Source organism: Salminus brasiliensis, chromosome 4 (genome assembly GCF_030463535.1).
Source record: "Salminus brasiliensis chromosome 4, fSalBra1.hap2, whole genome shotgun sequence".
Taxonomy (NCBI): domain Eukaryota; kingdom Metazoa; phylum Chordata; class Actinopteri; order Characiformes; family Bryconidae; genus Salminus; species Salminus brasiliensis.
The window spans coordinates 30637103-30653884 of record NC_132881.1 but is presented as its reverse complement, the minus strand read 5'-3'; the positions used below and the strand labels follow the sequence as shown (position 1 = coordinate 30653884).

General features: G+C 41.0%; 1 protein-coding gene across 3 annotated transcripts in view; it reads right to left on the bottom strand.

Moving 5' to 3' along the window:
- The window catches only part of pcdh15a (protocadherin-related 15a), a 285392-nt gene that overhangs the window by 91551 nt on the left and 177059 nt on the right, over nucleotides 1–16782 (bottom strand). For all 3 annotated transcript variants that reach the window (XM_072677969.1, XM_072677968.1, XM_072677967.1), the window contains 4 exons: nucleotides 12225–12374; nucleotides 7210–7403; nucleotides 6849–6981; nucleotides 6303–6382 (listed from right to left, as the gene is read on the bottom strand). In XM_072677969.1, the coding sequence (XP_072534070.1) occupies nucleotides 6303–6382; nucleotides 6849–6981; nucleotides 7210–7403; nucleotides 12225–12374 (557 nt within the window). The remainder of the gene's footprint in view (nucleotides 1–6302; nucleotides 6383–6848; nucleotides 6982–7209; nucleotides 7404–12224; nucleotides 12375–16782) is intronic.

Genomic DNA, 16782 nt, shown 5'->3' with positions numbered 1-16782 from the left:
TAATTAAAATATGATCAGATCTTCATTACTAGCCCTAAAACTAGAAAAAAGAGAACCCAATTTAACAAACAAACAAACAAACAAAATATTTAGGAAAATATTATAAATTGTATGTTATAGATTGTACATTTAATTTCTTCAGCAAAATTATACAACATTCAATATCTTTGTTGGACAAAGTATGTTAACCTTTGCTTTTAGTAACTGGTACGATCCACTTAAACAACTAAAGATTTCCAGTAACTGGCCCTCAGTCCTGTACAATGGGTTGGAGGAATTGTAGCCCATTCCTCTTTACAAAACTACTTCAAGCCAGTGATGTCAGTGGGCTTCCTTGCATGAATAACTCTTTTTAGATCGTTCCACAACAGTTAGACTTGTGTAATTACTTGTGTGAGTCATTGTCCCATTTGCAGTTAAGCTTCAGTGTATGGACAGACCCCCTGGCTTTCGCCTGTAGAATTTGCTAGCACAATTCAGAATTCATAGGTCAATCAACAATGCCGTGGGGGCAGCTAGTAGTTTAGTGGTTGAATGCCCTATCACAGTGGTCTGGGGGGCACTTTACCATCAGCAGCAGGAGTCTGAAAGAGCACAATTGGCTAAAGAGTATAAGTTCTCTACAGGTGGGTAGACTGGTGCTCTCTCTCCTCATCACTCTAAAGTAATGTTAGCCGGCATAGGCATCAGTAAGCTGGTGAGGTGGAGCTGGGGATCTGGCACTTTGCTCCAAACATATCGGCTGCCTGGATATGCTAAAACGGCGGCAATTTGAAAAGAGGCAGTGACTGGCTTTGCATGCATTGGAGGGGACACGTTCAATTCTTACCCGCCTAGCGTCAGGAGCATTGCTAGTGCTAGGGGGAGCTTTGAACGGGTGGGTTAACCAGTATCAAACTGGGAGAAAAGGGGAAAAACAATTTGACAAACAAATAGCCTTCTACCTTACTCATATGACCTTGAGCAAACTTCAGGCCTGGCAACAGTGTTGTTTCTTGGGAAAAGGAGTGGTGTCCCCAATGCTAGAACCAGACTTTGACAGTGAAGACCTCGGTTTATGGTCTTAAAACATGAGGGCCTGCTGAACTCGCCTGATTGACATTCACTTGACTAAAACACCAACAGACTTATTAACTTATTAAAACACACTCCTCAAGGTTCACACACCTTTTCCAACAAAGATGTTTAGTGTTGGATGGTCTTGCTCAACATAAATAAATGTGAAGAATTATAATGTTTTGCTAAATTTGTTTAATTACTTTATATAATTTATGCAGAAATACAACAAAACTAATGTTACATGTTATATATAAATGTGTATGGGGTTGTGTTTGTGAGTGTGTGCCTCAGAAAAAAGTGCAGAGAGCAAGAGGTTGGCAGACAGACTGGATGTTGTTAACACTGCTGTCACAAACACCAGATACAGAGGAAGGTTTGATAGAGGAGATAACTGTACTGTGCTGTCCTTCACTGTGCGTGTGTGTCTGTGAATGTGTGTGGGGAGAAAGAGAGAGAGAGAGAGAGAGAGAGAGAGAGAGCATGTGTTTGTATGCCTGGCACATTGAGTTGTACCACTTTATTCCCCCAGAAACACATCGTCTCGCTCGACCTCTACATGATAGATTGAAGGCGTCCTTGCTAGCTTGTGAAACTGCGGTATAAAATAAAATAGTGGCTGGGATTTCGCTGCTTCCTCCGCATCACAGAGAGGCCGAGTCGTCAAAAGAAAATGAATTTGAATTTTAACTGCATATTTTATTACCTTCTAACTATTTTTGTTTCACCCATGGTGAATTCCTTAAGCTGTGGATCCATCCAGTAGAAATTTATCTCTGATGGCCTGCTGCTTGTCCCACAAAGCCCCCTCTCCTGCTATCATATGGTAATGATATTCAAGCAAGAATATGAAGAGTAGTGGAGTGGGGACGAAAAAAAAATATATCCAAAGTGAAAGATTGGGAAAAGGCAGTATTAAAGGTTCAACAGTTCTGTGAGCTTCATGTTCAGTGGCTGAGAGGTTCGGCTCTGGTGTCCTGCCATCATCATACACAACCACACACACAGATCCTCTTATTTATGTGTTTATCCTGGGGACACACACAGAGCTCTTTAGGTTAATATTTAATCCAGACTTCTTCTAAATCTCCCTTCTACCTAAGTCTCTCTCTCTCTCTCTCTCTCTCTCTCTCTCTCTCTCTCTCTCTCTACTCTCCCTTTTCATCTTCCCTCAGCTCGTCTGAAGTGTCTCGCCTGCACATCTCCAGCTTGGAGCTGAGAGCAAAGGCGAGTGCGGGGTGCAGAGAGATGAGCGGAGTGGTGGTGGATATGAGCAGAGACAGAGAGGAGGTACTGAGTTGTGGGTGAAGCTGACATGGCCATGTTGCCTTCAGAGGTTCGGCCTGGGCTACAAAGCAAAAGCGCTCTGCCCTTCATTTCAGCCTTTACTGGCACCGCTCCACAGCTCCAGTGAAAATGTATTCACCACTTTCTCTCTCATTGTCATTTTCTCCCTGAGGGCTGCGAGGCTGGGGAGAAGGAGACTGCAGCTGCAGCGGAGCCAACCACCAGCCCATCAGGCGTGACTTCAGCATGGCAGCTGGAGCAGAGCCGGGCTAATTGGCAAGGTGAGGCCGCTGTGAACTGCAGAGAAAGAAGTTCTAAAGACCACCCACTACGCCTTCGTGGGCCGACAGCACTGAGTGAAACTCAGCAAGTCAGTAACTTTGTCATCTTAACATCTGTTAGAGGACCACAATGAATATTGGCGTTAGGGTTATTTTTAGTTTCAGCCTGACCTATTTTTTCTATTATTATCAAATTTACCAAACCAAACATATTTCAAATCATTCCAAATCTATCAAATTAATCAATAATATGCCTGCATATCAACATATACCAGTGTTGTCCCGATAAACACATCAAATTATTGTAAAACTCAAGACCTAATCCTGTCCCCATGACCAGAGGGTCGCTAGTTTGAATCCTAGTCATGGTGCTGGCCATCAGCAGCCGGGGCTCAGAGTGAGCACAATTGGTCTTGCTCTCTCCAGGGTGGGTAGAGGGCTAGATTGTTGGCTAGATATCTCCACTTCGCTCCTGCTTTCTCCCCACATCACTCCAGTGTAATGCTTGCCGGCACTAGCGTCTGCTCCTCTGTTGTGTTGGCTGGCTGCTTCTGTGTGGGAGGAGGCGCGTGTTGATGTTAAGGTGCTCACCCTTCCAGTGTCCAGAGCATTGCATGTGATAGGGGTAGAATATGTATGGGCTGGGTAACTGGAGATTCAAATTGGGGAGAACATGGGATTTTAAATAATCAATAGAATACTATGGGTGTAGATTAGAGCTGGGTGATATGACCTCAAATCTTTATCACGATTAACTGAACATTTTAGCTCCATTATGATTAATGAACTATTAGCTGCTCGAGTTGCTCAGTTGGCTCTGTGTTTGAGTTCTCCTCCATGTTGCTTCCATGTTGCAGACTGGACACGATAGAGTCATATGACTACAGGCATGGTAGTATGTTGTTAATGGGAACAAATTTGGGGAAAGTCTTAATTGAAGATTATGGGCAAGTAGAGGTTCTAAGTGCCAGTTTTTTTTATCATTTTGGATTAATCATGCAGCCCTACTGTAGATTTTGTGTTCAGAATGTGAAAACAGAGCAGGTGTAGAGCCAATGGGTTCATGTGTATCTGCTCCATAGAGTCCTATTCTTTTGGCAATTGCAATACTTTCTCTACAGGGACTAGATACATGGTGTGTGTGCTGTGTGTGTGTCTGAAGGGACTTCTGCACAAACTAGTGGGGCTATTCTTTGGTAATAAAAGTTTATAATAACACTTCCAGCCTGCCAAATGCTTTTAAAGGGTTCGCTGTAGCTGAATGTGGTCATATATAATAATAAAAATAATAATAAAAATTGTGTTTAATGCAGAGACAATAGCATTGCTTTTCAAATAACCTCTGGAGAGATAATGGCCATGCTCAATGCTCAAGCCTTATGTTTTGTCACTTTCCCCACACTATATGTGCTACTAGTCCATAATTTAGGCCTTAAGGAAATGGCATAAGAAACCCCCAAACAGCACATAATACACATAACAAAGACCTGCTTGGGATTCAGACAACATATAGTGGACTATTAGGAAGCAGAAGCCAACATTTCATAACTTACACAGTGCACTATATAGGAAACAGGGATCCTTTTGAGATCAGGCTTTAAAACCATCCATTTGACAAAGAATATTATGCAGCAGAAATATGTTAATCTAATCAAACGTGTACCCCCCAGTGATATATACTGTATTACCTGGACAGAGCAGCAAGTAGATGACTGTAAAATGACAGAGAAAAGCTGAGAATTCACTTATAATAATATTAATATACTGAATGTAGTGATCAAATCTGGAGGCAGATAGCTTAATGCTTTTTTAACAAATTAGTACAGTGTAATATTTATAATACAATTACAACTTCTTGTTCCCAGAATAACTTAAATATCTCTCGGTATTGAAATCAAGGGTATTAAAAAGAGTTTATCAAGCTTTATTTGGATTAACTGTCTCTACTGTCCAGGGAAGACTTTGTACTATATTTGTTACAGGAGTTGTTGCATTTAGCAACAAAAACGTAATTGAGGTCAGAATGTTGGATGATCACCATCCAACCTCATCCCCAACATGCAAACTCATCCCAAAAGTTGGGTACTATTATTCCAGACAGCAGAGAGTTCCGCTGCTTAATGGATTAATGCTGGGGGGCTTTATACCCCTCTAGCCCACACCTGGCATTAGGCATGATGCCACGAGGTTCACGTTTATTTGAGTCCTGTTATATTGGAAAAGTGCAATTCATCTCTACAGGGACTAGACACGCTGTGTGTGCATTTGCACATCTGCGTCAGCAATGGGTGCAACTTAAAGTAGCTGAATGCATTTATTAGAAGGGTCCACAAAAATGTGAACACATAGTGTGTGTATATTTATATTGTCTTATGTTGTATATAAAATAACAACAACACAGCAAGTGCTTAAATGCTGGTGTGAGAACAGTTATTAACTACTCAATAAAGTGCCTGTAGGCCCCACGTTTCCTGTTTGCAGGAAGGCAAAGAATTATTAAAAATGGTCACTTTAAGTGTCAATTACAGCTAAGAGCATTACGGATGTTGACTGAGCACTTTGAGTCACACTCCAACCAAAGCATTACACACTCTGCAGGCTGTAACTCACTGACTGAGACATTACAGTCAGGATACAGTTCCCCAGCTCATCAGAGTCAGTTTCTTAGAAATATTACTGAAAGTAAAATATAAACGTGTGCACTATTAGTTCCACGGACAGTGACGCCACACAGGTCAAGGATTCTTGTGAAAACGCAAATTGGTGTCACCTGAAGAAGAGGCCTGTTAGTCCTTTAACAGGAGCAGTGCAATGCAAAGCACTTGTTAAGATAATTGGACCACAGGCTGAAGACAATGAGCTGAGATGTACTCTCTTTTTTTAGAGTGCACATGAGAAAAGTTAAATCAAGCAGAGAATGTACACACATTCTAAACTAACTAGCTGAGGAGAGTTCAGTGCCTCTACTGCTAGCCAATTAGGTCTGTCTAGGCATCAACAACAGGGAATATCATAAGATAAAATAAATGAAATCAAAAAACTCTGTCAAGAGAGTATACACTAAATGTAGTGTTCAAAGCAATGTGTTTATCACAGGATTTACTCTTAATAAACCTGAGTAATGCAAGGCCTTAATTGGCTTATTTTAACAGAAGCATCAATATATGCTTAAATATGATAAAATACACACTTCCACTAAATCTTTTTTAAAAGGTTATTACTAATGATAAATGCATTAAACAACTCTTTCCAATGTACTACTGTTAGTTATATGGACCAAGTAAGGACAAGAATTAAAAAAATAAAAACTGTGTTTAAAGCAGAGACAATAGCCATGCTTTCCAAATCTCCACAAGCCTTACTTTTCCCACACTGCATGTACTACTAGTCCATTATGTAGGTCTTAAATAAATGGCATAAGAAATTCCCAAACAGCACATAATACACATAACAAAAAGCTGTTTGGGATTCAGGACAACACATAGTGAACTATTATGGAGTAGAAGTCAAAATTTCATAACTCACACAGTGTACTATATAGGAAATAGGGAAACTTTTGAGATCAGGCTTTAAAACCAGAGGAATCCATTTTACAAAGAATATTATGCAGCAGAAATATGTTAATCTAATCAAAAGTGTAGCCCCCAGTAATATATACTGTATTACCTGGACACTTACGTTTGAGAGAGGTTGAATACCTGCTGTGGATCACCACTCTGAATGCGGTATGTAATTGGATCTAGCTCACGGTCTGTAGCCTACAGAAACACAGAAATACAGTCAGGTAACACGGATGGTATCTTTTTTATTTCTGTAGATGAGCTAATATCTAATTCCACCCCCTTTCCGAATACCAGTTAATAAGATCCACATGCCCTCACACCTTCGTTCTCTCAGGTGATTTCAGGCTGGAACTGTGAGAGAGTCTAGTTTCCAAGTGTATGTAACTTTTGTTCAGCAAAGGATTATTATTATAACTGTAAAAATACATCATCGCTATCTTATGAAAAATCTCCAAAACTTCATTTTGGGCCATTTCTATTGGATCTGATGAAGGGGTGACATAGTTGATAGTGAGAGAATATAACTTTTTGTTATATTTGTATATAAATATATATATATATATATATATATATATATATATATATATATATATATATATATATATATTACATTTCAACAAACTAAAAAAGCCTTTTTGTACTTTTTTCGGAGGTGTCTGACCTGCAGGTTGAGGAGAATGGCTCCTATCCTCATGGCCTCGCTGATCTCCAGGGTGTACGTTTGCAGGGGGAAGCGTGGAGGACTCTGGTTATTAGGCGGCAGAATCTCAATATAAACTGTAGTTATGGAACTCCTACAGAGAGAAAAGGCACAGTGAGAACAGAATTTGCTCTACTGCAAGGAAATTGGAATTTTTTTAGAACCAAGGAACAATTATGAAAGATTAATATAAACAGCTTAATGAACTGCAGTGAGTAAAATCAATCTGCCTGGCAGATGAACGATATAAGAAGAATATAAGCAAATGTTCAATTAACAATAGAACAGAATGAATAGGAAGAGCAGGGAGTGAACAGCTTACCTCCTCTCCGCCTCGGGGGCGTTATCTGCTGCTCTGACGGTGAGGGCATAGGAGCGGCCCACAATCAGAGTGACCCCCGGGGCTATGGTGATGCGGCCCGTGCGGTTACTGATGACGAAATCTCCCTGGTCGCCTGCTAAGATGGTGTAGGTGACCAAACCATTTAGATCATCATCTGCGTCCTGAGCAGTCAGCTGATAGAAAGAAACAGACAAGGATGACACTGCGTTAAGGATGGGAGATATGCCAAAAATATAAACCTCAAATATTTTGAGGGCATGAGAAAAAATATGCATAATGACAGTCAGTTTTTATAAGGATGGAATGGATTAAATAGAAAATAATAATGAAAAACAGCTGTAACAGAGGTGCAGTGCCCCTCCCATTGATTCAAAGACAGCCGAGGCATTTCAGTGGAGGAAGGACACTTTAAAAATGGGCTCTCCACCTGAGCTAGAGGAAGAGAGGACAGAGGCAGAGAAGTCACAAGAGAGTTGAGTTGAGCCAGACTAGGTTATATTTCAGTTGCTTTGTTTTGGTTTCACTTTCATGTTTGAACAAAGCTCTGCAGCTCACTCAGCCTCTGAGTGTGTGTTCGCTTGGTTTTCCCCAGTGAGGGCGACATGACCCTTTCTGGTCACCACAACTTTATGAGTGGTTGAGTACAATAACTTTTTTTTTCCTTCAATGATTGGACAAAAATAATCTAAGGACAAACAGAGACAAAATAAAGACTAAAAAATTAATAACAGCAGAAGAAGTTACTTGTCCCTATGCTGTTTATAGAGGCGCTATGTTGCTCTCAGGTTCTCTGTAATTGGTCTTTAACATTTCAGTTTTTAACACAGTGTAAAAATATGAAAATTGCTGCTTTGACACCTAACACTTCAAGGCTTATTACACACTTAGGTGTATTACTCAGTAACTACAGGGGCTGCTGTACAAACTGGCAAGGTAAAACAAAAAGGTAAAGGTGCACGCATTTGTCACTGTACTATGTACAGCGAAATGTGTCCTCCGCATTTAACCCATCTGTGGTAGTGAACACACACACTAGTGAACTAGGGGTAGTGAGTACACACACACACACACACACACACACAGTGGTGGGCAGCCAACTCTAGCACCCAGGGAGCAGAGAGGGTAAAGGGCCTTGCTCAAGGGCCCGGGAATCGAACTCACAACCCTGTTATCAATAGCCCGGCGCTCTAACCGCTGAGCCACCATGTTATTAATGCAGTATACAGAGGACAGGTATAGCGAGTGGCCACGTGAGGAAGATTAACCTACTTAAAAAAGAAAACACAAAGTTGGGTTCCCTTTAGCTTTAAGGTTATTATAATACACGACGTTGTTCAGTGTTCTAGAAATATTGATGATACCCTTGATATGTGTAGGAAAGTATACTGGGACATCATTTATTACAATTATGATAACTTACCAGCCCTACATTAACCTGACATGCAGTCCTTTGTTGTAATCTGTTTAACAATGCCCCATAGACTTACAGGTGTTTCTGAAGATGTATTGCCAGGTCTAGTACATACACACAGGAAGGCAAGCTGAATAATGCTCCTGTAAAAGCACGGAATACCATGTATTCTAAGCCGCTTTTCTGTGCTGATAGTTCTGTTTTGTCAGTTTCATGCAGACGCCACCAAAGAAGTGATTTGGTTGCTTACTTGAAGTCTTAGGAGAACAGTGTCCATGCTGTTTACAAGGGTAAGCAGACTGAGGAAGTGTGTGGAAATCAAGGCTCCCTTTTGCAGGCATTCATACAGAACCTAAAGCCAGTGCTACCTGTTCAGTCAGTCTCTGGAGAGGAGACTGTAGCTAAAGTTTCACATACACACACACACAAAAAAAAAAACACAGCCACAGCTAAACGCGCCACCTCAATATCAACGTGCAGAAACACCCAGCATGTTCTTCAATTCAGATCCACTCTGACTAAAACTTTTACTGCTCTGTTGTAGGATTTTAAAGAACCTTAATGTTCCTCTTGAGTTCCTGAGAGTCTGAGTACAAACTGCTTCTTTTCTATTACTGTATCAGTCACTCAGGGTTGGCACATCTGTCACAACTTCACCCTTTGTAAAAGCAATATGTGCTCAGTTATATGAACAGAAGCTACTCCGGTAATATCATGGAGCTGCTCAGCGGTCAGCTTTATTGAAATGTAGATTACATGTGAAGTATTAATGAGATTTAAAAGAAGCATGCCTATCCTGGTTAAATACCCAAACATAAAAACCCCGGTCAAATATAAATTAAAGAGAACAGAAGAAACTTCTAATTCCCTTTTTAAATAATCCTGCTTAAAAGTAAGCCCTTAACTTTCTAACTTCATCATCTTAAAAAGGGAAAGCTGTGCTAATGCTAATTCCATGCCCAGGCTGAGTCAGCAGGGGCTGTAAACATACCTTAGGGCTAATTAATTAAAGTCTCACTAATATGAGAACACCTCCTCCAACTGCTATTCTCATAATTACGCCGAGTCCCACTTGTGTTTCGAACCCTGCATGACTCCAGCACCACTGATCCATATCATCACCATTAAGCTGAATTTGTTTCTGTTAGGGATGAAAAGACAGCTTGCAATCAAACACACACAGACACACACTCACACACAGTGGACCAGTCAGTCTGATCAACACGTAACCCAGAGCTCATTCCTGGAGGGTGCAGTCGGCTTGATTTTTACCAGAGATTAAAGCTGACATTTCTCTAGCAGATTCTGCCTTTCATTTTTAATCCAGCAGCATGAGGGAAACACAGCAGCAAGAGCTGCAGGTCACCATCCCAGTACTAAAACAAGACACAAGCTAAACACAGTATAAGCTATATGGACAAAAGTATTGGGACACCTGCTCATTCACAGTTTCTTCCAAAATCGTATTAAAGAATAATTTATTCTGCTTTTGCTGGAGTAACATTTCTGTAAGAATTTGATCACATTTAGTGACAAGAGCGTTACTGCGGTCAGGATGTCGGATGATCAGCACCCCACCTCATCCCCAACTCCCAACACATCCCAAACAGATGGATGGATCACCTATTCCAGAGAACACAGTTCCACTGCTCTACAGCTCAATGCTGGGGGGGGGGGGGGGGGGGGGCTTTATACCTTTCTAATCCACGCCTGGCATTAGGCATGGTGCCAACAGGTTTATGTTTATCTTCTCTAGGCAGTCTTATTCTGTTGGCAATACTTCTCTACAAAGACTAGACAAGCTGTGTGTGTGCATCTGCATACACACACATACACACACACACACACGTGTGTCAGCAACATATATATACAGCACTTGGATAGTCCTATATAAACACACACACACACACACAAATATATATATATATATATATATATATATATATAGGTTTAGTTTGAACCAATTCTTCTTCTCCACGTTTTATTACATTACTGACGTATTATACAACAGATTGACTTAATGTTTCCCTCAAACATCTTGACACATTTGCCAATAATTACAAAGTGTGTTTTTAGAAAATATTATATTATTAAGGGATGTATTTAAGGTATACACCCATAGACTATTAGTTGGTTAATGCACCTTTGGCAGCAGTTACAGCTTTAGCCTGGTTTCCTTCGGATGTAACGCTTGGTATTCAGGCCAAAAAGTTCAATTTTGGTTTCATCAGACCAGAAAATCTTGGTTGAGAGTCCTCTGGATGCTTATGTGTTTTGTACTAAGCAGTGGCTTCTGACTGGCTTTAAATAAAAAGTACAAGTGCTATCATCTACATTGAGCATTTCATAGACACCACCGCAGTAATTCCAGTTAACGCAAGCTAACTATGCTCTTTTTGTAGTGAAATGCAATTGGTCAGTGTTCTGTAAGCATGTATGATATCCACAATATACTCAGAAAACATACTGTGGTGTAACTTAACACTGATAAAATATCTTAATATTCCTCACTCCTTCAGGACATTGTCAGAGCCTTATGCAACAACTAAACTTGAAATACTATTTACAGATATTTACAGGTATTTACAGGACATGTAGTGTTTTTTTTTGGGGGGAACTGCTACAATGTCTACTTGCAGGAAGAAGTTCTAGACACTTCTGCATATGTGAAAGTTGAGGAACTTTAAAAGGCTAAGTAAGATGGCAGGAGCTCCCTGTCTGCCTTTGATCAGTCTGATGAAACTTCAAGCATACTGCTTATAGTCAACCACTGCATTAAGTTGAGTGAAGTGCCAAGGCAGGGGCTAAGAACTGTTCCTCATCACCACAAAGGCTGAACAGCACTTCACCTTCAGCTGGACAGCTCAAATGATCTTAATACTTAATAATCTCTTCTAATTCTTCTCATTAGCATATTCTCTCATTCTAATTCTACCATCTACTTTTATTAGTTGGTTTTTGGCTTTTGTGCTGTTTATCAGGGTTTACAGGGGCAAAAATCTGATCCAAACACCTTAGTACTGAACATAACATCAATAGGTAATACCTTTCTAAAGGACAGCAGCAGTAAATTCCCAGTCAATTAACATAGGCTTTATGTTCACAACATTAGAATTGACAAAAGCAGTCTGTCAGCTGAGAGTGGAATAAGGCTAATATATAAATGTACTGTATACGCATCATGCAATAACCTCTATAATCATCTCAGAAAATGGTAACTTCATAAGTATAAGAAAAAACTTCCTCAGCTTTCACTGGAAGTCGATGTAAACAAATTTAACTTAAAGTGTTTTTGTCAGTTTACGTTGAAAGGTGAAAAAATTCAAAAATGGACATGCAAGATTATTGTGTGACAGTGACGATATGTAGGTGTATGTCAGCTTTTGTGAAAGGCTTATTTAGGTTGGCATGTAAAGACTTGTATGTGGCATGTAGGTGTCATGTAGGTGTTTATACTGACCAAAACATACTGTCCTTAGATACAGTTTAGACTTGGGTGTGTGTCTCAAACACAGAAATGTTCTCAGTTGATTCATTGCGTTTGGGGGTTGTGTAATATGACTCATTTAAGAGTGCTACCTACCTGTATTACAGTCTCTCCAGGCAGCATGTTGGTGAACACCTCCACATTATAGGAAACCTGAGAGAAGGTGGGTGTGTTGTCGTTAGCGTCGATAACCACAATGGTCATAGTCACCGGCATGCTCTGCTGTACGCCATCAGAGGCCACCATCTGTAGAGCAGCAGGAAATGATAAGTGAAGTCATCTACCTTACAGGCTCTGAAGAGATTACTGCTGAACATGACTCATGTACTTGGAAAGCAAGTATGCTGCATTAATACATAAAATTTTTATCCATTTTTTAGACTTTTAGACAAAACCCAGAGGACCAGAAATGAATGACTATGGGGGCTAACAGGAAGCAATTTAAGTGGAGACATTTCAGCGATTATGTGTAGTTGAAAATGAAATGATGTGCACAAACTGCACATTATTAAAGATAAACACACCCTGCCTGTTAATGCATCACCGAAATGTCACTCTTTACCTAGTCCAAGAATGTTTTGGACCACCGTTTTTCAATCCTGCTTGTTTTTCTGCTGCACCTCAATCAAAAGCAATCTCAAAGAGTTGAGCTGAAGGCTGGGATGTTCCTGAGTATGTTTTCCAGAGATTCACAGCTGTAAGTGTGGATCACAGCTCAGCAGCTTTGCATTCAGAAACATGCCAGTGAACTCGGGTTAAGGGAGACAGCTCCAGTGTAGCATGGGCCAGCTACAGCAGCTCAGTATGGTGCCTGCAGCCAGCTGGCTTTTCTTCAGGAGTGTACTCTGGAGCTCTGGATGAGTGTGAAGCTGGATGCATGAGTGTGTCATGAATACACTGCCCATGTTGGATGATCTTTTAACCTCTTTTGAACACTAACTTCAACTGACCTCTATGCTTGATTCCTTTATCCAGGTGGAGGCTGTTGAGCTAGAGAATTAATGTGGTTGAATAGCTGGAGAAGAGCCGTTCTGTTTCATAATGGGCTCCTGCTGAGCGACTGAGACAGATGTCTGCTCTAAAGCTTTGAAAGTTAGATTCTGCTTTGAACCTGGTGTACAACCTGCATAAGGTATCATTTCCTGTTCTAAGAGCTTCACAGCTGCGCTCCTTTAATCAGAACTGTCGGGGACATCACTAAGGAACTGAAAACGAACAACTGTACACTTACAAGTCAGTGACAGCAGGTGAATGCCATCAGAACTCTGGGGGGTCCATCTAACTTTAATCCTTAGTCTGGTACTTTTAATGGCTATACTAGTCAGATACAGTAAGTTGAGATCATTTAAACTTACACTGTTTTGTAATTTTTCAATTTAAACTTACACCAGTGGTGAATTTCACCCTTCTGTCTGAAGGTCTTCACACAGGTCTTTAACAAAACAAGACCCAAGAAAGCAACCACCACTGAACTAAATGACCACTGGACTAAATGACATTTGTGTGACCTCTTTAGTCTAGTACGACATCACAAGCCCTCTGTTGGACCCCCTGCAGTTTGCATATCAGGTCAACAGGTCTGTGTATGATGAACATGAGACTTGACCTTATCCTTCACTACCTCAACAAACCAAGGACGTATACAGATCTGCCATAACATTAATACTACCTCCTTGTTGCTGTACTTGCTGTCCATTAAATCATCTTCTTACCATATATGAGCACTTTGTGGTTCTAAAATTACAGACTGTGGTCCATCTGTTTCTCAACATATTGTGTTAGCCGCCATGTTCTTCAATGGTCAGGACCTCACAGGACCACCACAGAGTAGGCATTATTTGGGTGGTGGGTCATTCTCAGCACTGCAGTGGATCAGACACAGCAGAGCTGATGGAGTGTTTAAACTGTGTGTGTACTCACTGTGCACTCTATTAGATACTCCCACCTAGTTGATTCACCTTATAGATGTAAAGTCTGCTGTGTCTTACCCACTCGTACCAGCACAGCACCCACTCACACTCCACCACCATGCGATTCTGAGGGGTCCTGACCACTGAAGAACAGGGTGAAAAGAGACTAACAAAGTATGTAGAGAAACAGATGGACTACAGTCTGTAATTATAGAACTATAAAGTGCTCATATACTGCAAGTGGTGCTGATATAATGGGCAATAAGTGCAGAAAAAAAGAAGTGGTATTAATGTTATGGCTGATTGGGGTATGCCAGAATCTTTTTCCTTGACTTCCTATCAGTATTTAACATCATCATTCTGAATTAACCCAAAATAAAGCTTCCCAACTCAGGATCCCTAACTCCACATGCAAGTGGTTCACCAGCTTACTCACAGACAGGGGAGCAGCAGTATAAGGATGGAAAAATTCTCTTCAGGCCATCAAACAATCAGTACTGACACAATGCAAGGATGTGAGCTCTCCCCACTGCTTCTCTCACTATATACTAACAACTGCACCCCTCTGTCAAAATCGTGAAGTTTGTAGATAGCACTACAACCATTGGTCTGATCCGACAGGTGGTTGGACAGCTGGTCTTCTGGAACAATCGCAACAACCTGGAGCTGAATACTTTAAAACAGTGAAGAGGATGATGGACTTCAGGAGAAGCCACTTCATCCCCCACCATCCATGACAAGACTGTGATGACTACAGAGTCTTTTAAGTGCACCCAGGATCTGAAGTGGCAGATCAACATCAAATCCTTTCCAAAGAAAGCCCAGAGTAGGATGTACTACCTGTACCAGTTGAAGTAGTTCAACTTGCCTCACAATCTGCTGGTTCATCACCACCTCAACCACAGCCTGGCTCAGTTCTTCCACCAAACAGGACCTTCACATAACATTTCACTAAATTTAAATCAGAATGAAGCACACTAAATGTCCAAATATTTGTGGACATCCAGTCTAATGAAAGCATTCAGCTACTAAGTTACACTCACTGCTGACACAGATGTGCAAATGCACACACACAGCTTGTCTAGTCCCTGTAGAGAAGTACTGCCAATAGAATAGGACTCTCTGGAGCAGATGAACATGAACCTATTGGCACCATGCCTAATGCCAGATGTGAGCTAGAGGGGTAAAAAGCCCCCCAGTATTGAGGTGTGAAGTAGTGGAACTGTGTGTAGAAGACCATAGTGAGGCTCTATAAAAGGCCCTATCTTCCTCAAATTGCTTTCAGCATTTGTAAGTGACACGTTTCACCTCAAGTGGCCAAAGAGAGAAAGAGAGAAAGAGGAAGAGAAAGTAAAGGAAAAATCACCCAAACAAAACAAAGCCAAAACAAAACAACAGATTCTAAACAAGCTCTCCTGTACTGCTAGAGGCAACTCTGACTGGTATTGACACATCTCTGCAGGTGGAGAGAAAGAAGGCCTCAGTGGAACTGAGAAGAGAGGCTTCAGGATAGGGAAAACACTCTTACATGCTGGAGATCAAGACTGGTGGGCCATTATTCCACTTGTTTTCCAAACAGAGGGAATATTTACAGCACGTCACAGTGTTTCAGAAGAGAACTGCCTTCCTGATCTTTCTGAGCAGGCCGGAGCTTAGCCAAAGAAAAGCAAATGTCTAAACAAGTAGATCTCAACGCCAGGAAGAAGGGAAAAAAATAATACAGTATTTTTCGAAATAGTTTAAGCCCAAGTATCATTTAAACAGAAAAGGGGCTCATTATGAGCGCAAATTTCCGTCCACTATGATTAGAGATAATTGTTCTTCTCCACTCGGAAACACAATCATTTAATTTACAGCTGATTTGCAGTTGTTTCTTTTTTCCCAGCATTTTGTGACAGGGCTATTTCTTTTAAATAAAATCCCTCCAAATACAATGGGGTCTCTGTTCCATGGCGATAAGCAGCCTATCATTAAGCCCATCAAAGGTATTAATGCTCTTGATTAGGGCACAAACCCACAACATCAAGCATTAAAGTGTCCTGAAGAGTCCAGCTTCCAAACAATCACATTCATAATGATTCAGAGCACTCATAACGATCCAGAGACCACGACCCCACAACTGTTTCAGACAGAAAGACCCAGGCTTTGTGGTTCTTGTCCTGCTTTGACTGTCCATTTGAACATTCCTAGCCGAGCGCTGTCACAGTGGAGATCAGAGGGGCTTGAAGCTAAAGCCCTGCTCGCTAGATAAGATCAGCCGAGAGCCCTCTTAAGCAGCCAGCCGTGCAATGAGCACCAGCAGGGACGCACACCGTCTCATTCCTTCTTAACTCACTTGTTTTGTTCTTTCAGGCGAATGATCTCATGCTGCTTTGTGATGTTAGGCACTGAAATATTGATACAGTAACACCCCAGCACTCCCAATGGAACTAAGATTAGCACAAAAACAGTTGTTATTGGTCGCCATTATAAAAACAAATCTCGACGGACAGCATGGCATTCACACAACCTCACAAGCTAGTGTGCTCCGCCCTCACTAAATGTCTGTGTTTCATTTGGACTAAGACAATACACAATAGAAAGTAGAGGTGGAAGGTACACAGCATAAAGGTGAATACTGCTAAGCAGTGGTCAAACTGTAAAAAACAAAAAAAAACAATGGAAGTTTAGGGTATCAACAACTAGGTTGCAGTAACATATTCCTGATAGACTTAAGGAAACTTCATATGTAAACCTTAAGTATG